We start from the raw sequence: 24,851 nt of genomic DNA, 5'->3' as shown, positions 1-24,851 counted from the left end.
ACCAGCAGTGTTACGGGACGGCGCTGCTGCTAGCCAGTCCTGTAAATCTGCAATAGCGCCAAGTCAGCACAGGCCCCACTCGAGCTAAAACTTAAACATCTGTTTAACTCAAGGCATGTGCTTAAGCTTCTTTGACATGAGCTTCTAAGTCAGGGGGGTGTTTTGTTTTTAATCACTATTCAGAGTGCTTTACTTCACAAGGTTATGCTTAGGAAGCACTTTTCAAACAAGATGGAAGGTTTTTTTTCCCCTAGCTTCAGCCTGCCTTCACATAATGGGGTGAGATGCAGACATGCAGTCCCAAAACCTGTTTTCCATTTCTGTCTCCCCATATGCCAGGTTTTTAGAGGAGGGAACCTAGGGTGGCGCAGCCTAAAAGCTGTAGCTTGTCCATGTAAGTCTGCAATCTGGACAGATAAGGACTGGGACCACAGGGCTGCCGGGTGCAGGTCTGCCCCTAGTAGGCAAATAGCCAACAACGTGAGAGTAGTGCCTCCCACTTTCAGATGGTGTAGTGTATTCAGTAACACCTTGGTGCTTAGGCTGATCAGTATTTCTGCAATTATCTGAGAGACTCTGGCTTTGAAAACTTGGAGTGGGCTTGCTCCTTCTTACTCCTCTAAACTATCAAAACAAATAGCTCTTCCTTTTGCACTGAACTCCATCTCAGTTTCATTTTATTGCTGCTCTCATCTGTTTTCTGCTTGTTGTCTGTTCAGGTTCTTCCTGTACTCACACTGATTATTAACTGGAATAGTTTGTGTACGTGTATTTTTTATATTATTCTAAAATAAACTTCTGAATTAAAATCTCACTTGTCCTAGCTCTCATGATAGCAGGGCCAAAGAGAACTGAGAGGCTCTCTTTGCAGAACTGTGGCTGAAAATGTGTGGAGGAAATCACATTCTTGCCTTGACACTGATGGGAAAACAGAAAAGCTACTGGCAAAACATGGCTAGTATGAAGGCTTTTCGTTGGCACTGGGAACTGTTCTTTTGTTCCACACGGATCAAGGAACTCAGGTTGGAGGCCTCCTCCAACTCTCTGGTTACCAGCAAGTTTGGGAAAAGTTGTTAAAGATCCCTTCAGTGCTTAGGTCTGGTATATTGAATTGTGTATTATAAATTCAATAAACACGTTTTTGGGAAGGAGAATGTAGAAGTCAAGGTGGTGGGAGCGAGGAGAGGGGGGAACAACCCTTTTGCTTATTGCTGTTGTAAAGATTTCCTTCTGAACCAAGGGGAATAAGGCTTAAATCAGATAATTTTTCCTGTCATTTAGCAGCCGGAGTTATGTTCTGTTGACTGTGTGGTGCAGTTCAAGGAAAAAGTCACCCCAGTGTAGGAGCACAGACCAACAGGAAGATCTCCCTCCCTCCGAGCCGGGGATATTAATGGCTCGTTACAGTCTGTTTGATGGGAATTGGAATTTATTGTGGTATCTGGTAACATCCATCTTTCAGCTCTTCGCCTGCTTCGATAAGGGAAAAATCCTGCGCTGTTGTGTCCAGCTCTGCTCCTCCTGACAAATAAGCCGCATATCTTAAAAAGCTATCTATTACTCCATTTGTCAGTTTTATAAACTGAAACAGATCAGCGAGAAGAGAGAGAGAGGGCTGCTGCCTGCGCTGTGTGGTGGGGAGGCAGAGGCTGCTGCACCAAGCGGGGCAGCTGGGGGCCCTGGGCATCTCCTGGCCGTGACCGGACAGAGCCAGGCCTGAGGAGCACCTGCGCCCAGCAGCGGGGCCTTCTCCAGGCCTGGGCAGCTGCGGGAGGCGATCATTGGGGCCACTCCAACCTGTGCCAGCTGCAGTGCTCTCAGGACCATGAGTTGCCCCAAACCCTGAAACTGGCACAGGTAGTGTAAGGCTACGCCCCTCCTGTCCTTCAGCCTTCCAGACAAATCAGAGAGCTGTGGACATTGGTTGTCTTTCAGTCTGGGCACATAAAACTACAAAAAAGAATAGAGAAATCTAAAGCTGACTTAACCCAGTCTCAATTTACAAGCTACAGCTTAAGAGTGCAGTATGTGTCAGCCTTTCACGACCATGGAGTGTGAATATTTCAGAGATAAGAACAGTGAGTTGTAAGCACTGTGGTATGCCTCCTTCTTTTGAATAATTAATACATGATAGTTTGTGAAATGGTATTGTTTTGTTCTACGACTGTGGACAGTCAACTCTTGAAAAGTAATTGATTTGGCAGAGTACTAATTTTTTACCCTAAATTTTATAGGTAGGCTGTAGGCAGAGTAAAGCATGTCCAGTCAGGAGTCCTAAAGGCGGCATGATTGCAGAAGCAGCGATTAGCTGAAGTGGCACAGTAATGTCATTCCAAATTCATTAGGATCTAATATGTCTAGAAACTGTGAGTTTTATGTGCTCTATGAAATGCAGAGATGATGAATCTTCGTGGGAATGTTCCAAGGAAAAGCCCTACATTAGGTCTCATTTTATAGTCTCTGAAAGAAAGCCAGGGACTGCAGTTCTAGAGCAGTTGTTGGTGCAGTATATCCTCATCCATGTCCAAAATATTTTACCAAGGATTCTGCAGACCTCATTTTGCTAGCTGTTAGGACATTTACCATATCTAAGTTATGCATCAAATTAATGAAGTCATTGATTTTAACAAAAGAAAAGCTTAGCAATCAGGAAGTAACTTGAGCCTCTCCCCTCTCAGCATGGTCTGTGCTCACTTATGTGAGTATTTCAGAATACTGTGATTTTTTACAAGGACAACTCGGGGCAATACCTATAAATTCAAACTACATGTGATTTTTTCATGAAGCAACCATAGTGTATGTGACTTGAGTTACAGAGCCAGTTGCAAGCAGAGTAGCAATGGAAAACGTAGGCCCAACGGCACACATGAAAGATCCCCTTAGATGATAACCGCATACAGGACAAATCTACAGTGATGAGTTTTCCATGGTAAACTACCCTAGTGAAATTCAATAAAACAAAAAGTACTAAAGGAACAAGAAGACCCCTGGTGTGAGTCTTGTACCTTCCTGCAGTAAGTCAGCCACTGCAGTCCCCTCATTTTTGAAAAGTGGAAGGAGCCCCATGAGGAGCTGTGGGAGTGGGCTGAGAATCAGAGAGCAGAATTTGATACGACTTTTATAGCTAAATAGGAGTGTGGTGAAGGAAAAAGAAGCTGCTGATTTTTTTATAGAAACAAGAAAAAGGCATTGTGTTCTGTGTTCTTTGAATTCAGTGTTACTGTCTCATTTTACCACTTTGTTCCAGTGTAAGACAGGTGTGTAGACATCTAGTAGACATCAGCAGAAGATAGATTTCCTCCTTTGTTTAAAACTGGTATTCCAAGATCAGATAAGATGAGAGTACAGACATAAGAAAAATGTAACACCAGAACTCTAGAATTTCTTACCTACACTGCCAAGCCCAAGTCAGGGGCTTTGATGAGAAGAGCTGAAATCTAAACACGCAAATGGACAGTAGCACAGGAACAGGACTCGAGAGAAGACCCATAGGACAATTGGAAATGAAAATAATTGGGGGACTTGCACATAATGCACAGTAACATTCAGAGCAACAAAAGAACCATCAAAGACCAATATCTCACAGCAACACAGTGTGGGGAACCTGATATGGTAGGACTTTTTGCGGGAGCTGGTGAGGAAACATGGGAATTGAAAGTATCTGAGATTTTATCAATAAGCTGCCTCCTGCTAGATATTGGTTAAACCAGTTTGTATAACCTTTCATCACAAAAAGGTAATTCTCTTCAAATACTTCAATTGCTAGGCCACATCCCTATCTCTTTGCATTAAGAAGTAAAACTGCTTATGCATTAGTTGTTATAAGTAGTTTAATTATGTCATATAAAGGAAAACTGTAGAATGGATACCTTAAGTAAAATACTTCTTAGCTCTTGTATTTTTTGAAACAAACGCATAATTAAGGCTTAGATTAAAATCTGCATTCTCTGAAAACCGTGGAAAAACTTATGCAAGAAAGCAAATGACATGTAACAAAAACACCATCTTCCCTGCCATATCCCCACAGGATAATGTAAGTCTTTCCAGAAATGGAATAAACAATTCTCTGGGGATAGTCAGGAATGGTCATGGTGGTTCGTTTTTAACATGACACAATAAAGCATTGTATAGGGACAACATTCTTGCAGAGTCAAAAGGACATGAAAGTGAAAAGGGCTGAGTCACGGAGAGGCAAAATTAAATACCTAACCAAAGTTCTTTAAATATGCCTGTTACCTCAGTTGTGCTATACCCTCTGTTGCAAAATACCCAATTTACTGGGCCCTCACCGCATTGGTACCAGAAATTTTCAGAGTAACAAAGTTCTATATGCTAGCCTTCGCAGGCGTGTGATCAAAGGGACTATCCAATTTCCACCCACTGTGTACAGGCTGCCAATTTAAATATTTACTACCCTTTGAAGTGGCCAACCAGGAACAAAGCAGTAGAAAGGAGCATGAACCACGTATGTACTGCCACTGACCTGGTACATGCACTGTTTTCTGGAAAAGGGACATGATGAAGCTGAAGTTACATTAGTAGAAAAAATGACTTTAGGCTATATACTTTAAAAAGCAAATAAAGGAAGACATATTGCAATGTATTGCATAAAGATCATTGCTTGAGTCTTATTTCAGAAAGCTGTCCTTGCTATAAGCCTACTGATCGAGATATAATATTGTGTGGTTATAGAAACAGGATTTGTGTAGTCATACAAGGTATTAATTTAATTTAAAATGCTGTTGTTCTCCTAGGTGCCTTCAGTGTTTAGGGACTTTCTCTTCCCAGCAAAAGTGTCTTTTAAATGAGATGCTAAATCAAATAAATGGGAGAAATCTGTTTTTTATTATTATTATTATTATTATTTTATTTCCATTGTATTGTACATTGTTTCCAGCACTTAAGAAAATTTCAGGTGTACCCTGCTAAATGCAAACATTGTTTTACACGTCATCAGTTCAGAAGAACATGCTGCTTCTTCATCATCAAATAGTTCTGAGGCAAACTCTATAGGTGTTTTTTTTGTATTTATATTTGTTTCTTTGTATTTTGCCAATTAGTAGGACTAGTTAGAGAGATGCTAAGAAAATATATCATCTTTGTAAAAGAAATGTTTTTTTCGTTTGTTTGTTTGGCGGTCATAACCAAAATAAGATGTTGCACAGTAGCCAGAATAGAATATAAAGTCCACCATGAGTTTCATGTGATTTTTTTTTTTTTTTTTTTTTTACTTCTTGCAAAATCACAGTACCTTGATTACTAGATAACCCATGTCAGAGGTGCCATGGTATGAAAATTTCTTTAATTTTCTACCTTAAGGTCCAATCTAGTTATTGACCTTAGGAACTTGGCTAGATATTGGACAGCTATGGAAATATTTTAGGATCTCATCAGACCTGGTGGCCTCAAGAGGCCACTAAAAAGATTCTGGGGATCCTTTTGCACCTGCATTAGAAGCCTTGGCTGCATATTGGTTCTGCATTGCTTTTAACTTTTGGAGAGCAAAGAACATGTAAAGTCTAGGTATGGCAAATGCATAAAATAAGAAGGATACTGAATATCCTCAGAATATTGATGCACTATTTATTTTCTTATCCCCATAACATTTAACTTTTAAATAAACCCTTCAACACTTTGAGTCCGATTTCAAAAGCCGTTGAATCTGATCTCAAAAGAGAGAGGACTGCAATCTCAGTAGGATTTAGAAATTCATGTATACCTTATTGTCAGTATTATGCAGAAAATCTTGTTGCTGTTCTGCAGATGCTTCTTTCAATACTTCTAATTATATTCCCTCCTCTTTCCTAATTATCATTTACAAATAGGAAAAATACTGTACGCTTAAAATGTGCCACCATTTCCTCACCTAGCCTTGCTTAGTACCAAGAATAACCTTGTCTTTGCTGTACTAGATACACAGATGTATTTAGATTTGTTCCCAGCATTTTCTCAGGATTCTTCCTATCAGTTTCATCTTTCCAAGTCCATGCTCATTTTTGCTGTCTTTCTTGGTTTCTTTCCAATTTATTAATATCCTTGTCATAGCACAGTGTCTAGAACTTAACAGAAGTCCAGCTGTGGCCTCACAACAAGTTGAACATGTGTTGTAGCACTCATTTCTGCTTGGAGTTTCTTCCAATTGCAACTATCATGGTAGCAGATTCACATTCAGTTTATAAACGGGTCAAATCATGTTATTAAACTTTAAAGGAATCTATGTACTCAGTTCTTACCTGAAGCTTTGAGAGAAAGGAGGCTGTAGCAAGGTGGGGGTTGGTCTATTCTCCCACGTGCCTGGTGACAGGACGAGGGGGAATGGGCTAAAGCTGCGCCAGGGGAGGTTTAGGTTGGATATTAGGAAGAACTTCTTTACTGAAAGGGTTGTTAGGCATTGGAATGGGCTGCCCAGGGAGGTGGTTGAGGCACCATCCCTGGAGGTTTTTAAAAGACGTTTAGATGTTGAGCTTAGTGATATGGTTTAGTGGAGGACTTGTTAGTGTTAGGTCAGAGGTTGGACTAGGTGATCTTGGAGGTCTCTTCCAACCTAGATGATTCTGTGATTCTGTAATCTTAGAACCAATGAAGAGATAAGGAGAAAGCTCAGTGTCAGCTATGGCTCACCTCTAGTGTTTCCCTGCTGTTTTCCAACCGGCCTAACCTTACCCTCTTCCTTCTCCTTCCTTCCCCCCCCACCCCCTTTTTATTATTCCTTCCTTCCCCATTGAGATCCCATTGCATTTAATATTTTACTTGAGATTTTCATCCTTCTGTAGAATGCTGCAAAAAAAGTACTTTGTAGGCATGTGCTTTTTTGAACATTTTTCTTTTCACTTTATCACCCGCCTCTGCCCCCAATCACTCAGGTTTTAAGTATCTGAGAAAAGAATAACAATATATTCTTCTAGCTTGTTATTGAATATACTGAGCTTAGAATTGTTTCTTACAGAAGTTTATTTACTCTTAGTAGTGGTAAAAACACCATCAGCAATGATGTTCCTGCTGTATTAAACCTAGGCAGTGGTTAATTATTGTAGTGCCTGCTGCAAGGAGCTGCTCAGTGCAGTGACTAACAGGAAAGCTTAAAAAGCTGAAGTGGTTTAGAAAGTTCATAATGGATAGTTGACATATTTTTGCTTGTTGTCAGCTAGTGCTCTCATAAGACCATAGACAGCATGAGTGAACGTAGGAGGAAACAATACATCTGCAGACACTGGCAGACAGCATTGCTTGCCAAATTTGGCCACAGTTCCTTTAGATAAATAATTTCTCAGCGATGTGCTTGTTGAAATTATATAAACAGCAAACGTTACTAAGACTGAGGCCCCAGGGTTTTGTGGGTTTCAAGATTTTCTGCAATCAATATTCTGACATCTGCAAATATTTTTCTCTAACAGCTGATGCCAGGAACAGAGCAACATTACCATCAGTTTGTATGTATTAAAGATTTTGAATATATTGAAAGAATTGCTGTTCAGCCACAGCACTGGTCACGACCTTTGCACTAACATTACAAACACCTTCTATGGGAAGGCTTGTACAAAAGTTATCAAAGCAGTAATCTTTTCACAGAATGGCTTGTAACCTTTTACAGCAACAGCTCCACTAGCATTTGAAGAAATGTAAGTGGAAAAACATTGTATTAAATTTCAGTCTCCATAAGTATCATGCATTTTTAAAGAAGCACCTCTGCTGAGCATAATGGAACTTACTTTGTACAATGATACTTGGGGGTAGAGGTTATTAAGGTTGTTTTTCCTACTTAAGACTAGACAATAGCTAGTTTTTAACTTTGTGTAAGACTTCCTTGATAGTTAAGATACTTCCACTATGACAGCTATACACACTAGTGCTATCTGAAAAGTGTTTTACATTACTGAGGAATTTATGCAGGAAACAAATCTGCATAATTCTTCCTGAGCAGGAACGTCCCACAGGAAAACTTCACTCGACTAATCTTATTTTTATAGAAGCATCTCTAGACACTGTTCTGAAGTTATAAAAACAAATCCTTTATTTAAAAAGATATTCTGTGAAGATCAGCTTCCATAACAGAAATCACTTTTACATGTCACACAAGACATTCCGTAGACCATAGTTGTTGCATATTGACAGCTACCCATGGCACAGAGGAATATGGGCTGTGCAAAATGAGTATCTGCATTTTTTACTATTACCTAAGTAGGAATGAACAGATGGGGGGAGAGAAAATGTACTTTAAAAACAGTTATGCATTTCTTTTGATGATAAAACCTCCAATACCTGGCCCTTCTTCTAGCAACACTCCCAAAGTAAAACTGTTGTCTGAAAATAGTCTGAACAAAATTAATGCAGTTTGTTCCATTTTCAGTCTCCCATGTACTACTCAGGAACAAAGCAGAGATATGAAATTATGGAAAAAAGCCTCTCAAGCACTTTTTCATCTCAGTCCTGCCTTTACACAAATTTGTATGTTTTGAGGGAGAATCTTGAGAATTAAGCTTAGAGCGCAAGAAACTCTTCTTTTTAGTTTTTAGTCAAAGAAGATTTTCTTAGAGAACAGGTATGCACAGTAATAACACCTCAAAAGTGTCTTAGGATAAGACCACGCTAGTGATGTTTATGTAATATTTACATCTGCAAGTATTTCTTAATGCAAACTTACATTTGCAGTCCAGCTGCACAAGACAATTTCAGTAGTGCTGTGCACAATGTCATGGTATTTCACTGAGTGTAAACATTAAGGGCAACAGGGTAAAACTGCTTCAGAATCTCATTTTCACATAACGTATCAAAGCAATAACAGGATATGTTCTCATAGTCTTATGTCTTTAAAAAAGGGATGCAGCAAAGCCTCTTTTGCAGTTATTCTTGTTGCAGGGTTTAAGTCTAGTAGCTTATCAAGTAGGTCATATGCTTCATCAGGAACCTGATCCCATCCTTTCATGTCTGTTGCCTTAATTTCAGAAGCACCATCACCTTCCTGACAACCCTTTAAGTATTGAATTTCTTTTCCAAGTGTCTCAGGGGCACACTGTTTGTCTATTTCAACTGGCAAAGCTGAGTCATTTACAGACTTGATGGGTACATCAGGCTGGGATCTGCTACAGCTGCTGTTTGTTCCTCTCAGCTTTTCACAAAGGACTCTTAAGTTTTGTGCTGGGATAACGTGAGTACACAGAACAGATTTACCTAGGAAGAAAAATTGTTTTTTTCAGAAAATGACATTTTATTATACTTGCTCTGCAATTATAGCTTCTAAGTTTGTTTCAGAGAATATTTCAGATCTTGAAGCATAACAGACATTAGTTCAAAAACAAACAAAAAACACACAAAAGAGCCACCCCCCAAACCAGCCACCTATGTTTTACAGTGATGGCCCCAGCAAGCCGGAAGTACAGTCTCAGTTCTGCTCAGAGCAAACCTATCTCTGTTTGTTCATGAAGTTATGAATTGACAAATTGTCACCCAGTCCACACAGCATCTTTTCCCATTTCACTGTCAACTAACTTTACAGAACTGAAAATTAAAAACCCAATTCAGTTTATTACTTACATTACTGATTTACACACCCGTATCTGGAGAATGAAAATTGATGCTGTCACTTACACTTCCAGGTATCAAGTGCTTTAACGTGTGGCTTGCAGACAGTTAGGGGAATGGTTGTTTCATTTTTTGTGCTTTTTTTCCCCCTCCGAACAGGCCCTCTCTTGTGTTGGTGTTGTGTTTTTTTTTAATTGTTGTTGTTCTTTTTTGTTTTGTTTTGTTTGGTTTTTACTGGTCCTTTTTGAGAAGATAATAAAGCAAGTTTTACAACATCTAAATATTAAATCATATTGACTTAAGGCTGTAAGGCAGATTTTGCAGGAGTAGAAACATTGCCTCAAAAATTCTAACCAAATGCTGGTAGAAAGCATTTAATTGGCATATTTTACCTCAAGCGGCCCTGACTTACTGAAAAGTTGTGGACAGGTTGGGAAATCTATGGCATGAGGTACCCCATGTACAAATTATAAAAGATAGAAAAATACAAAATTTTCTTAAAACTGTGCATGTACAGATTAGTAGCGTTATAGCATTTTACATGCAAAAAGTGTGATTTACCTCTAAAGTGACTCCCAGAACTTAAAAATGTATTTATAATTTAAAACTCACAACTAGACTGTAAGTCACTGTATGAAATAGCAGACCAAGCATACATTTTCCCCTTTTCCCCATAATTAAGGTTTGCATACCAAAAGTTTTAGCAGCCTGAATGGTTTCCCTGGATCCACGAACTGTCATGATTTGTGCCAAAGCAGTTAAATCATCACTTGCTTTGTAAAATGGATACCGTCCACTGAGCAGAGAAAGGAATACAATTCCTGCAGACCACATGTCAATTGCTGCAATTGAAAGCAAACTCAGTAACAAGTAAACTTACAATTTCATCACAAACAAAATCCCAACTTTCTTCAAAAAGAAATTATGACCAGAAATGTTACCAGAAAAAGTAATGTTCTGAATTACTGACATTGGTCACATAGATAACATGTCAGCAAACAGTGTAAATTGCTATAATTATATACAAAGGTTTCCTGCTTTCATACAGAGGAGTGCTTTAGTTTTTCCGTAGAATTTCTCACATGAGTAATTTCATTACTTTGCAAAACCTAAATAAAGTACCAAAACAATGTTCAAGTTATTTTACTCAGGGAGCTGAAAAGGGGAAAAACTGCTAGTTTCAACACTTATTTAAGTTTGCTTCAGATTAAGAAAGCCTTATATAAAGATCATGAATAAAAAACTATTCAGAAATGAACACGAATCTTAATTTTCAGGGACTCAGGGTGCCAATTAGGCAGTACTAAAAAATTCATCCTACTATAGTTTGCTGCTCTTTAATATGAAATCACTTGACAAGATAGCCAGTTTAAGAACTGTAATAGTTAGAAATTATTCATCACTTTCATTGCGTTATAAAGAGTACACAGAGTACTCTGAAGAAAGAAGCCAAAGCATGATGGAAACTTTAATACTGAAAGTTATGAGAATGCCTGTCTGCCATAATTTTTTGGCTTAATAAATTGAAAATTTTGAGAGATGGCAAGGAAAGTGAAGGAGAGAGTTTGAAGAATTCTCAAACTCTAGAGAGAAAAATTAACAGTCGGGAAATAAAGCCATAGTTATTCTACTTATCTTCCAGAAATAGGTGGTAAATTTTCAGTAATTAATTTTGACATTTTAGCTAGAAACGCCATCAGCACAGGATTGTGAAACTACTAAGTTGACTTCAGTTGCAAAACCAGGTTTTAAGTCTTTTTAAAAATAAAAATCCAAATTAATTATGGGTACAATTTAGAGTGCAAACATTTTTCATCTTATCTTGTGAATAAGTTTTAGTACTACTGTATCAATGTTGACCATACTATCTGCTTGAGGTGTTATGTATGCTTGAGGTGTTTCCCTGTATAGGAAAGACAGTCATTAAGGTCAAGGCCTTTAAAGATGTTTACCTAACTCTTGCTGAAATTAACTGACATTATATACCTGAACAACTAGTAAATCCTAGCCCTACAATTCTGGTAGGGCTGGGATGACCAGCAGACTAAGATCTTGTGTACCTCAACATCACGAGTCCTTTCTGTGCGTTTGTCTAGTGGTTAGTATCTAACTAGTGAGGCACATCGACTTGAAGGGGAGCAGAGGGACAAACCAAGTTAAAAATGTAACTGGATGTGTTTAGGACCAAGGTGGGAGTTTGGGCTGTATTCCCTGTGCTATAAACCTAGGTCGGTTACTTAAGGTAGCTCTGGACAGAGTCAGCTGGATCCAGCTGGTAACTTGGTCGCAGCGCAGAGACCAAAACTAGTAGCAAGACTGGCAGGAGTACAAGGAGCTGACTACAGCAGTCCGAAATGGAAGTGGATAAGGAAATTCGTTACTTCAAGTATAGCATTATCTCATAAATATTAGTATAAGTCTACCCAATTCTAATTAAGCACTTTGTTGACATATTACAATAGCTCTGCGCCACTGACTCAGTACCTTCAGGGCTGTGTCACAACCCAGGGTTTCCAGATTTACCCATATTTTCTGTAATCCTGCTCTCCATTACCCTAGAGAACAGAACACTGTCTGAAAGTTTATTTAAGACTACCCTGTGTCCAAAATTTCCTAGGTATGTCTTCCTTCTGCCTAAATTCTGTCTAGACAGATTTAGGGATTGTCTAAACTTGTCCTAGGTTTCTGGATGTTTTCTAGTCCGTGAAGCTGGCTGTTACAGCACAGACACAGTAACTCCAAACAGGCTGCCATACCTCTTGAAATCACAGTCATGCCCACAGTACAGATGCTGTTTTGAATAGCATTAAGCTATCTAGAGATATGACAATCAAATGTATTGTAAGCCTATTCCGGGCATGTATAAGCACTTTAAGTGAAATGCTGAAAATTGACTATTCTCTCAGAATGTATTCAGAAAAAAAAAAAAAAAAAGGCGGCTAGAAAGTTATTTTAAATACAGGTTCTGAGAACAATTGTATTTATCCCCTTTTTTTGTTAGTCAAAACTCCTGGTCATACACCAGATGTTTATAATAGGTAACTTTGCTTTTACTGGTCCTCCATTCTGCGGGTATGCATAACCTCTCCCATCCTACTTTCACCAGCTAATGCATTAACCATCCTGCTGTTCTGCTCAAAAGTTTCAGTAACCTGGTAAACATTGGAATTTGATAAGTTTTAACCCTGAGTAATTAAAAAACTTAGTAAGAAAAAAATCACAAAACTTACAGATCAGCTATTTAAAGCACTGGCAAAGAGGAAAAATCTGGTTAAAAGTACTGATTAACCAATACTTTCTAGAACACATTTGCAATCATACTATTCCTTATGTCTGCTGTGACAGCAAATGTGACAACCTGTCTAGAAAAGTCTAAAGCATATCCTGCCAAGATTTATTCAAGATTTTTCTTGAATAAATAAGCCAATAAACCAAGAAACTTGATAAAACTTATGTTTTGTTTTCTTTTAAAATGTGTGCTATTGACCTCCTGCATATGGCCGTACTCCTCAAATGAATGAAGACATATTCAAGTTTCAAACACGATGAAAATACTCCTAACTCGTCCTTACTCTGAGTAATAAACTTTTAATTAAAATTAGAAAATGCTTGCTAAGTATTAGAATGGATGATAAACTGAATTTCCTATGTAAAAAGAAAGCCTCACATTAAAAAAGACAATGTAGTGTGCATAAGTGAGAAGGATTGAAAGGTGAAAATAGGCATTAGTTTCTGTCTGTTGTGTAGTACCTGTTGTCTGAGTGGGGCACTTTGTTAATACTTCTGGTGCTCTGAATCCAGGTGTTCCTGCTCTGGGAGCAACTTGCTGACACCTTGTAATAAGAGACAAATACGTTTAGAATATAAAAATTGAGAAATTAGTTCTTACAGAAGTATATTCTAAAAATATTAAACATTATTACAGTTAGATGTGTAACCCTGACTTCTTGATTCAGTTTTTAGAGCTTTGAAGCATCTTATAATTATCTAGCATATGATTATTACTTCATATAATAGCTTAATTATAATTACTTGTTATGTTTTTATTATATTATCTAGCATAAGGTAGCATCACAGAAATACTTACTGCATACTCCCGTCACAATGATCATTTTTAGTTTCATTCAATGGTAACATAATTTCTGCTAAAAGTTTGTTTTCTAAGGGAACTTTAAAGTTAAGACTAATTAAGGGTCAAAAATGCATTGGATTTTTGGGTGTGGACATTCTGGCTCTGTATTAATCCACAGCAAACTAAGGTTCACTATTTCTGAGTGTTGTCAATAATTTACTTTTTGTTAGGTTAACTAAAAGCTGTGTGATTATTACTAAGATCTTTCCAGAGCTTTCTTGCATATAATATGAAGTGCCTTTCTTCTATGGGCCACTTTTCTTTTTAGTTTGACAAATTCCTCATGTTTAATTTCTGAAATGAATGCTATCACCATATTTTGACAGTCTAAGAGCAGAACCACACAGTTTTATGACTACGCCTACCAAGCAAAATTCGCTGCATGAAGGCATGTTCCTAATGTTGGGATAAAAAGTAATGGTAGATGATAACTGAAATCAGTTGCAGAGGAATGGATTTGAACGGAGTTACTCAGATTCTCTAACCTGTCTACTATTAAAATGTAAACATATTTTAAATTAAATACAGAACAGTCATCTTTCCTTTTTATTCTACATTTTGTGACTTCCAGAATGCAAACAGCTTGAGAAATCTTTTTAACATAAAGTCCTCAGAAGGCAGGAGTGTGATCACTGAATTTTAACGCAGTTGGCATAATTTAGGCCTATAAGATAACCACTAAATACAGATTGATGTATTGTCTACTCTAAGCCTTGTCATTAACTCAAGTGATGTGCTACAACACATGTAGGCGGATAATTAAATACAACAGCAACAGAAAATCATTAACAGTGAATCTCTCTTGTGGCACAGATAGCAGTAAAACAATTACTCCATGAATTCCACAAAGTATTCTTTTTCAAAAGAGTATGTTTAGTGTTTTAAGGGTTGCACAGATCAAATGCTATCTTTCATCTACTAAATCAGCTGTCTAGTAAATCTAAGTTTCTGACCTTGTTTGACAGCACAGTAAGCAATTTTACAACATTATTGAAGCAAATTACCTTGAAAGGCAAACACTGCAAACTCTATCCGTTGCGTAACAGTCACAGGTCAGGTTTGATGGACAACCACTGGCAGCTTTCCTGCCTACCCCATTGCTCACTGTTCTGGTAGAAATAATCTTCTTCTTTGTTACTAACTTTCTAGATGAAACATCGATCACCTTTGATTGTTTCATGAGCTGCAATACAGATATTTTTGAGACAGTGAAATATTTAAGAAGTTTCCCTTTTCGTATAGATATATCGGTCCCTAAACAACTGAAGAGGCTCCCATCAGCAGAGAGCTACAAAAGAGCAGAAGATAGCAACTCTTTCTACCAATATTATAACATCTATAAAACAGATCCTAGAGCTTTCTAAGTATCCTAATCTCCCCTCCTTCCCTTTTGGAAAACATTTTTCAGTGGTTACAAAAATCAATATCCATTAGATATTCTAAAAATATATGACAAGTTTTTTTCAAGTTAGTACTTTTCAAGCATTCTTTTAATTCAATATGAAAATAAAAAATGTATGAAATAGTGCCGCAGCAGCACAGTGGCACTAACTCTAATTCTACAGTAAGATGATCACTGTTAGACCAACGCTCTAATTTACTTGGGGTTTTTCCCCATGTCACATTAAATCCTAATTATAAAAAATACATAAAAATATTTATTACTTGAATTGCAAAATAAAAAAGGAAGGCTAAGTATATCTTAGTTGCACAGATACACATATAGAAAAGATATGAATTAGCATTAGGGAGACAGCTACGTAACTAGCTCTTTAAGAGTTTCAAAAGGGACTGAAACAAATGAAAATTCTTCAAGCCTTCCAGTAAAGACACGCTTAATATTCTGCTCAAAACTTTTAGTTCCACAGGGTCCTGTAGTAGTGTCCAGTCTTACAGAACAACCAGTTTTATAATTTCTCAAATATGTAACAGATTGCTCTTACTGATGAGTCATATTTCTTACTTTTGTATTTGAGTTCTCCTGGTATATGGAACTATAGACATTGAAATTCCTCTCTCCAAAGACAGAGCGTTGGACAGAATGGTGCACATATTCCTCCTACAATACCAACAAAAAGGACAATAAGGATCCTATCTAATACACAGTCAGCTGGATACTGACAGTTCAAAAAAAAAGTGTGAAGTGACATAAAACAAGAGCAGCTGCATGGCAAGTCATTTTCAGGCATCACTTTACTGTGGATGTAGAAAACATCATCTAGACAAAACAGCAAACATGCTTACAAAACGAATAACACCTCAGAAGTGCCCCAAGACAATTTGAAATGTCATCTGTATTGCATTTGTTATGCAACTAAGCATACATGAATAATTATTGGTTTGGGGAGGAGTTCCATGGCACCTGGGATTTAAAAAAAAGAAAAAAAAAAAGAAAAAGATTTAGGGCTTTCTAGAGAAACCAGTGCTAGAGTTTTATGCAGCCTTCAACATGCATTATATCTACCAGCTACAGAATTATGCCAGTGGTTATATAAAACTCACTACTTCAATGTAAAATCTGTGATTCTGTGCATCAGATTATGACCCTACAAGATAAGTATGCACAGCTTTTGTTCAAGTATAACATCTCCCCCTGTTGGATGAAGCAATACATTAAACATGCAACAATATTAATGAAAAGGACTGAGAACCTTTCCTCCTCTTCCTTGTTTAATCTGTATTTTTGAAAGTGAGCTGGACCGTTTATCAGATGCTTTTGAGGCTGATTGTTGAGCTATCTGTTTAGGTGCTGTGACACTGACAGAAACCCCATTTCCCAAGGCTGTGTTGGGATTACTTTGTGAGCAACTTCCCTGCTGGTCTTCAGACTGGGCAGTTTTGAGAAGTTCAATTTTCGTATCAGGGGTTCCTTGCGCCAAGCCAAAATCTACCAAGGCATACCTAAAAGACAAAAATTTAGAATTACAAGTCAAAAAGTATCAACCAGTTCTATCTACTAGTCATTACTTGTTTATCTGTGTTTTCCTCAATATGTTGCTTATCTGTCATGTTGCAGGCATCACAATGCTATTTTCCTCCTTTTGTCCTATCTGTCCTGCCCTATTTGTCTCCCACTGTTTTTACCCTATACCTATCTATCTATCTTTATTTTTTCTTGTTCTGTAAGCTTTTCAAGTGTATAAATTTCTCCACTGGTGTTTTAAAAACTATTCCCAGCAACTCCTTTCTGGGTTCTTCTGGTTCAATGGCTCTGAACTACCTCAGCAAACAGTCAAGTAAAAATGAATCAATACTTGCAGGACTTCCCTGGACAGAGGCACAAATGCAGCAGTGAAGACAGATGAGACAATAACAATGCTGAGAGTTTTGCCAAACTTAAAGCACTACTACTGGAATTTACTTCACTCTTCAAACAGGTAGGACTACATTAGTTCATATTTCAGATTTGTCATTAGAATAATCATTTTTGGTAAAACCATTACTGAAACAGTCCAGCCGTCCCTGGGTCTCAGACAAACTCAATTCCACAGCCTCCACATCTTAAGGAAAGATTAAGGTTCAAACAAAGATGGAAAAACAAAATGATGTAGGAATTCATTTTGAGAGACAAAAATCAGTATTTTTCAAATTTCAAAGCTTGGGGCTTGGCAAAATATAATCACATTTCTCCAACAAACTTTAACTAATTGCACATACTCACCAGCGCAGCCATAGGACTGCTAGCACTGACACAGTACTTTAATCTATCTATTCCGTTATTCACAAAAAAGCAGTATCTTGCTTTTTACAGTTGTTAGATATTGTAACTTGCAGAAGATAAAAAAAAAAGCAATTGTGCTAGTTATAAAAATTAATTCAATTTAAGATAAAAACCCAAATTCAACAGTCTCATCTGTATCAGCTTTACTCTGTCCATGAGCAAAAAGTTACAAACATTACTCTATGCACTCCAAGTCACCATTAGCTTTATTCAGAGAACTAATGATTTTATTCTCTTCATTCTTATTCAAAAAGCGTAGCACTTCTACTCAATAGTAAAATTTTTATTTTTTCAGGTACTTGTCACTCTATAAGGCAGATACTACATTAAATATTAAAAAAAATCTTTCCATACTCAAATCCCTGAGCACAGAAATAAAAGTTTTACAAATGAAAAAAATCTTTTTTAGCTTTATTACTTAAGCACATGTTATGCAGCTGAAAGGAAAAAAAAAAAAGCCTGATTTACTCTGTTCTGCCAAGGCACACATCCCCAAATGAGATCACAATATGGTCATCTGGACACACTTACTCTTTTAGCTGCCTGTTGTAGAGGAAGTTACTGGGTTTGACATCACGATGAACAATACCAAAGTGATGAATGCGCCTCAATGCTTTAAACAGATTAAACATGTATTCTCTCACTTCTTCAAAGGAAAGAGTATTCAAAATGTCCTGAAAGATTATTTGGATACTGTAATTATGCAACTACTTTCAACTAAGAGGTTCTACTACACATAAAATTCTTGGACTCACCAAGAAGGATTCGTGTTCCAGATAGGGCATAACAATAACCACATGATCATTTTTCCTAAAGCAATATTTAACTCCCATAACGTTATCTTGTCCCCTAAAAGAGAAGTAATGTCACTGAATAAAGACCAGAATATTAATGTTGATATTCCTTTATTTCTTATAAACTTCAGTCAGGCTTTCTTTTAATATCTAGCTTATACTTTGACAGCAATCTTACCAGCAGCAAGTAACTATGCTGTTCTCATGTCATTGTTATGTTCCATATAAGTTCTGCAATTCGCAAATGAGGGCTCCACAGGTTTTGGGGCCATGGTTTGTAGTTACTGCTGTGTTTAAAGCTAACCTAACCTTCATGATACCAGCTTCCTTCTGAAGGTACTATTCAGCACTCTGGCAACAAGCATTCATTCCTAAAAACGTATTTTCTGATGAAGAGGTTATTTTTTCCAACCATTTCAGAACTGCAGTATGTGTTATCACATAGATACATTATAGAATCAGATGGAAAATAGAGCACCATCTGCAAACTGAGACTAGCAGGAAAGGACATTCATTATAGATAAGACTCCATTTCTTATTTGCTCTTGCTATAAAGATCATACATTTCTGTGGTTAAAAAAACAGAACAAGTGAAGTGCCAAAACTTTAAATAAATAAATGCAGAACAGCAAGACAATATTCAGTACTTTAATCATGACAATCACAAATTTTTTTGTTTATGTACCCTGCTACTGTGAGGCACTGAAGTTCAGCAGCAATTCGCAGAGGGTGACTGGTTGGAATCAAGTGCTTCAGAGCCATTTTTTCTTCACATCCTGTTTGTAGTTGTGCTGTGGCCAAGTAAACAGAACTAAAAGTACCTGTAAAGAAGGGAGAAAAACATTGTCTTCAGCATCTTTAACTAGGTCAATTCGCTTTTCACAGAAATGATCCAACTGTTCACAGTCTTACAGTACACGTGACACTACGTCAAAAGCAGATTCTAGAAGAGAAAATATGCAGTTCCTTTTTTCTATTACTGAATTCAGTGATCTTGTATACAAGTTTTTTATGTCAGTAAAAATGCAAATGTAACACTGTCTAACTTGCCTGGGACATAGAGCTCTTTGAATGTAAATTTCCTATCTTTGATTTGATTTCTTGTTTAGGTAGCTCACTTTCATGTGACATCCAGCTCTTCTCTCCCTGCAATGTAAATGGGCTATCTAAAGCTAACCTGGAAAGCACTGCTTTTGCTATTCAAAGCACTTCTGAAATCGCTACACTCCCTTAATTCTGTTACCTTATTTATAAAGTAAGGCAGATTCTCACTTGATGTCTACTTTACTATTTGTTTGCCCCCAGCATGACCACGTAGACAGAACAAGATAGATTCATTTGAGAAAGGGACTATTCAGACTGTACAATAAACTCTCCCACGTTATAGTTTTAAAGATATCCTAATATACCTCTGAGAAGGTTAATTTATTCTAAAGATATGAGATATCTGAAAATGTAAGTTGAAACATTCTTCTGTATAAATAACCAGTTCAATTTACTTTTGATTATATTTTAAGCGTTGTGTTTGCATCGTGCTAAATTTAACATTCTGTAAGTGTATACATATATCAAATGCCAGCAAAAACTCTAAATACTTCTTTCAGTCATAAAAAAGCTAGAGTCCCATAAATTCAGTAGAATTGCTCATAGCAACATGGGTTACCAAGTTGACCTAAGACCTTAGTTTTGGTAGTGAGAACTGCTAAAACAAAACAGACTCCTGAATAGAATCTTAAGTTGAAGCTTGTCTTCTCATAATGCTGCAGAACTGCTGGTGGTATTTTTGGCTCTCAAGAGCATTGTTTGCTCCCAAGAGCAAAATTGGAATACAATCCATAACTAGAGATTTTGCTTAATTATACTATCTTATTTATGATAGCCAGAACTTCAGATTTTCTTTAAATTTTGGATCAGTGTACTGAATGGAGGCTTGTTTTTTGGAGAGACAGACTTTTTTTATCCACATAGTTTGCCATCATGTGTATTCCATCGCAAAACAACTATAAAGCAATCCTGTTTTCTCAAAAACATATTCGTTTAAAAGTGTGGAGTGTCATTACACATTTCAGAGATCAAAAAGGTAAAGTTTTAAGAAGTGCTTAAGTTGGAAGCCACTAAGAATCTGTTTATAGTAATACCTAACTTCTATTAAAGAAGTATCTGTTGAGTATCAGGAGTACACAAGTGCTCCAAAATTCCATGCTGTATGTCTTAAAAACAAAACCAAAAAAAAAAAACCTAAAGCAGTTATAATATTCCAGCCTCCTCCTCCACTTCTGCCCAAAGGATTTCAGTGGAAACAAAACCAGTAGTTAAATATGTCAAAACAAATGCATATAGATTTCCCATGTTAAAAAGGGAAACGGAAAGAGAATGGATGTTAAGACTTACTTGCTTGAATCTATCCCCCAAAATTTTAGTTGTCAAAACTAGAATGCTGGCTTTATGAAAGGCTTTAATACAATGGATGTTCAAGGAGATCTCTTGAAAATGTTCCTAACTAAAACACCTATATGTTCAGTAACTTACTAGAATTACTGCATACACCAAAAAGTAAATCAGAAATGTGTCTGGCTTAGATTATATATATTGGCATCTTAGATTTATACCTTTTAAGTTATAAAAACAAAAAAAAGTAAGTTCAAGAAAGTTAAAACATTTACCTTCTCCAATTTTTTCCTTAATTTTGAACACATTTACAAGCTGTGGCACTGCTTCATAAAGTTTTTCAATATCTTTTTTTATTCCTGCTTTGGAAAGAATGAGGAAATTGAGTTAGGACTATTATTGCTTGATTCAATATCCGATCTGTATTTCAGATCACAAATCACACTTTAATTCCTAGTATTGTCAATTGACAAACAGAGGAAAAAATAGCAGAGGGGTACTTATCCCTGCTGACATTAATATCCGCATACAAGATCATCTCCTTCTTCACATTCCCTTATATGCTGCAGCATTTTAAAAAAAATTACTTACCTGCCACCTAGCAATTCCTGAGACAGGAAAAGCCTTTTTAGTAAGAATTCACATTCCAGCTCATTGATAAATGTTTTCATGAGATGTGCAATGTTGATTTCATAAAAGACAAAACTATAATAGTAATTTATGTAAACACAGGAGCACATCCATGGGACGCAAATCAAGGATCAAAAATGCAGGAAAATTATCAAGATTACTAACACATTCTCATAGATTGTTACTCAAAATAGGAACTACCAAAAACCATTTGCTCTGCATTTGAATTTTTGCACTTTGTGCTACAATCACTAGATGGCATGACAAGGATGTTGTACTGTATTCTTCCAAAAGATTATGTAATTTTCTATTCAAGTCACGGATCCTTGTATTTTAAGTGTTCTCTATCGCCTGCTTAAGAATTCACTTCTTTTGAAGCCAAATATGAAGTATGTAGAGGCTGTGACTAATTTCTGTAAAGCAGGCGTAAAGAATATTTTATTATAAAGAAGTATGCAAAAACTGATATTTGGAAAGTCAATCAAATGGAGGAAAAAAAAAGAACGTGTATACATACTTTACCAGGGCAATAATTCACAAGCAAGGAGAATTATTTTCAAACTATCATTGTTACACTTGTAACAAAGTATGGATTAGTAAGACGTAGGCGTTTCCTCTCAGGAAAATATTAACCTTAATTAGTTCTGAAACATCCTATACAAACTTCATTCTGAGGCCAGTAGCCACCAGACAGAGTTAGAAAATGGCCCTCAACAGTGATGTATTTCTAACAGCTCTGTCAGAACAAACCTTGTTTAGAACTAGATTGCTATGCAAACTGCTCCAAATAAAGCAGCTTAACAATTCGGTTTCAATGCTTGTACCTGAGTTTGACTGATAGGAACTTATAATTCATGCTGAAACTTCCTGAAGTGATGAAGAAGCACATCAACAAAACGAAACGTTACCAGTCCCTGTTTTAGCACATACCTGAAAGCTTGCTGTTCTGCTCGTGCTTCCTGCTTATGTCTTCAGCCTGATGAGGGTGCTGTTCATCACAATGAGACTTCAACGCTGTCTCCATCACAAAACTAACCTTAAGAAAAAAAAACACAAGACTTTGAAGACTGCTTCTGGACACCTCGGGGAGCAAACATATCTGATATTACACTTCCTTGCCCTGCATTCAGTTTCTGAGATGAGATCTGGGGAGTCTGAGGAGTTCCTCTGTGCTACTTTAAAAAAACAAAGACTCGTCCATCACCCCAGAGAAAAACTAAACCAGTAAACCCACTCTATCCCCAGTAAAAGGAGAAAAGGGAGAAGGGAAGGAAGACGGCACGGTAAGCTTAGACACAAATGATTTTCTTTTATCTCATGTGTTTGCTCATTCACATTAAAGCATTATCTTTTCCCTGCAGCTTGCTTTGAAAAGCAAGGAGCTGATCCACACAGAACTATTGTTTGCAGTATGCAGCATTGCATACTGCATTATGCACACAGAAACAAAAAACTTGAAACCAATTTTAAGAGGAAAAAATCTGCTCAGAATGTGAGATTTCTCTCTCTTCTAGGGAAGATAAACAAAAAGCCTAAGTATTTGTTCCCCTCCTTCAATAATAGGACATGCTTATTTGAAATGCTTCTTGCCAAATCTTGTAAATAAAACTGTAAATTACTACAATGTACTAATACTGTGTGTAATAATATTGTACAATTAAAAAAAAGAAAAAAATATAATCCTATTTCGTGAAGAAAAGAGAGCACACCAGGGAAAGATAACCAGCGGTCAGCAAGATTGGAAGCACTGCCTCGCACAGATGCACTACAGTTTCTGAAGACGTTCCTTGCTTGTAAGTCTGTCAAACCTACAAAGTTCTGGCTGAAAATAGAAAAGTATTTTGAAAAGCTTCAGATGAAAGGATTTATCGGCTCCAGCTATGGAGCTATAAATGTTTTGTCCCCAAAGAATTCTGGCTGCCTTCAGTCTGTCATCCGCATGCAACAGAGCAGGGGCAGGCGACAGCTGCTTTCTGTGAGGTAACTTTGCTGGAGAGCGCAGCTTGGAAACTAAAGGAAGGAAACCAGAGATGGTTCTGCAGTCTTTCTTTCACAGGTAGACACTCCCTCTGCTAGTGCTGAGTAGGCAGATGAGCCTGTTCCAAACCTGGAATGGCACGGCCTCCTTGGCAGGAGCACAAATAGTTCTGGCGGCCTCTCCTGCAGCCCACTCGCTGCGACCTAGCACCGCACCGGCCTCTGCTTGGGCCTCGTCTGGTTCCTCTCCGCTGGCCACAGGCAGCTGCTGTGGCAAGCAGGGGACGAGAGCTCCTCGCTGCATGCAGAACCCCAGGGGGACACGAGTGTAAAGGTGCTCTGTCACCTGAGCTGTCATTTCCATCAGTTCATGTTAAACACAAGCTACTACCTGCAGAACTGAACACTTAGAACGGTAATACATAAATATATATATATATTTGGTTATTTAAGGAAAGCAAGTTTCGCGGCTGGATTAAGCCCTGCAGCGAGCTGACGCCGCAAAGCCGTGCCGAGCCCGCACAGCCCGAATTTCGGTTTGGGCTGGACAAGGTCGGCAGCCCGGGACAAAAGAAGATCACCCCGGCCTGTGGCAGCAGGACGGCTCTGGGGGGCAGCTCCTGGTGGCACGGCTCCTACTGCAGCGCCCGCAGCCGGGCCACGCAGGGCGCCTTCGGGGCGCAGGCCGACAACCGGGCGGCACCCCAGGCTACGGGGCGAACCCGGGGCCGGCCGGGCCGCCAGGGCCCGGCGAGGGGCCCCCAGCGCCGCTGAGCGCCGCTGCCCGCCGGGGATGGCCGCAGGGGGCCCGATGTGGCCGCCCTGTACCGGGGGGGGGGGGGGGGGGGGGGGGGGAGGGGAAGGGGGGAGCCGCGCGCGGGACCTCACTCACGCGGCTGCCGCCGGGGTTTTGCCCGCTGCCGCCTTTTGCCGAGCGCCCCTCCGCGACCAATCCCGGCCCGCGACGGAAACCGCAGCCCCGGCGAATGGGGCGGTGGCACGGAGGGAGGCGCGCTGCTATTGGGCGGCCGGCGGGAAGAGGCCCACCCCAGAGGGGCGAGTGGCGGCGCGCGCGGGGCGGCCGTGAGGGGCCGTGAGGGGCATACGGTCAGCATCCCCGTAGCGTCCCAGTAGCGTCCCCTCAGCTCGGCTGCGGCCGCGGGGCGAACATAGCTTGGCCTGCTCTGTTGTTCTATTACCTAATTGTGTAACAGAAGGGATTGCACAGCATACAAAATTAAATGTGCAATTTGGTTTTGGTCTATGCTGTAGCCACTGGCTGTGGAACAAGGAAGCACAGGATCACAGTGTGTCTGGAAAACATGAAACAGTGAAGGAAAAGATTCCGTATGCCTGTGTTTCTCTGACAAGGACAGAGGTCACTGGCTTTGAATTCTTGTGACTTGTGCCATCCTAAAAGCTTTCCTGTGGAGATACTTTTGTAGAACGGATTTAAGCCTACTCACAGCAGGTGTTTTCTTCTAAGCTACACTCTGCAAGAAAACCAGAACTTTAGTGGCCATAAGTATAAAATCAACAATTCTTGTGACTACTGAAGGACCAAAACCAAACAGGAACATTACGGGTTGTGGCTCCACGCTTTGCAGGAGAGGCCCAGCAAGTGCAAAGCAGGACAGTAGGTTAGCCAGTCAGCTGCAGCCCTGCATGCCTTCCACATGGGCAGCATGCA

General features: G+C 38.7%; 2 protein-coding genes across 9 annotated transcripts in view; one reads left to right on the top strand and one right to left on the bottom strand.

Annotated features, from left to right (window-relative positions):
- Nucleotides 1–24,851, top strand: part of HFM1 (helicase for meiosis 1) — a 148,059-nt gene that overhangs the window by 43,964 nt on the left and 79,244 nt on the right. The window contains exon 3 of the mRNA XM_083847410.1: nucleotides 16,912–17,028. The gene's annotated coding sequence lies outside the window, so the exon portion shown is untranslated. The remainder of the gene's footprint in view (nucleotides 1–16,911; nucleotides 17,029–24,851) is intronic.
- On the bottom strand, nucleotides 5,208–24,187 carry CDC7 (cell division cycle 7; the record flags this gene model as incomplete). Of its 8 annotated transcripts, none has more annotated exons than XM_083847491.1 (12): nucleotides 5,208–9,168; nucleotides 10,212–10,361; nucleotides 13,270–13,352; nucleotides 14,656–14,834; nucleotides 15,615–15,710; nucleotides 16,303–16,552; nucleotides 17,904–18,046; nucleotides 18,128–18,221; nucleotides 18,852–18,987; nucleotides 20,830–20,916; nucleotides 22,115–22,215; nucleotides 24,054–24,187. In XM_083847491.1, 11 exons carry the CDS (start codon nucleotides 22,206–22,208, stop codon nucleotides 8,792–8,794), a joined length of 1,689 nt encoding a protein of 562 aa, XP_083703617.1. In that variant the 3' UTR covers nucleotides 5,208–8,791. The 8 variants fall into 8 exon arrangements, with proteins under 8 accessions (XP_083703617.1, XP_083703620.1, XP_083703619.1 ...); XM_083847494.1 differs by having other exon boundaries at nucleotides 20,830–20,913; XM_083847493.1 differs by having other exon boundaries at nucleotides 20,830–20,913; nucleotides 22,115–22,220; nucleotides 24,054–24,181.

This window comes from Anser anser (genome assembly GCF_964211835.1).
Source record: "Anser anser genome assembly, chromosome: 8".
Taxonomy (NCBI): Eukaryota; Metazoa; Chordata; class Aves; order Anseriformes; family Anatidae; genus Anser; species Anser anser.
This window is presented reverse-complemented; position numbering and strand designations above follow the sequence as displayed.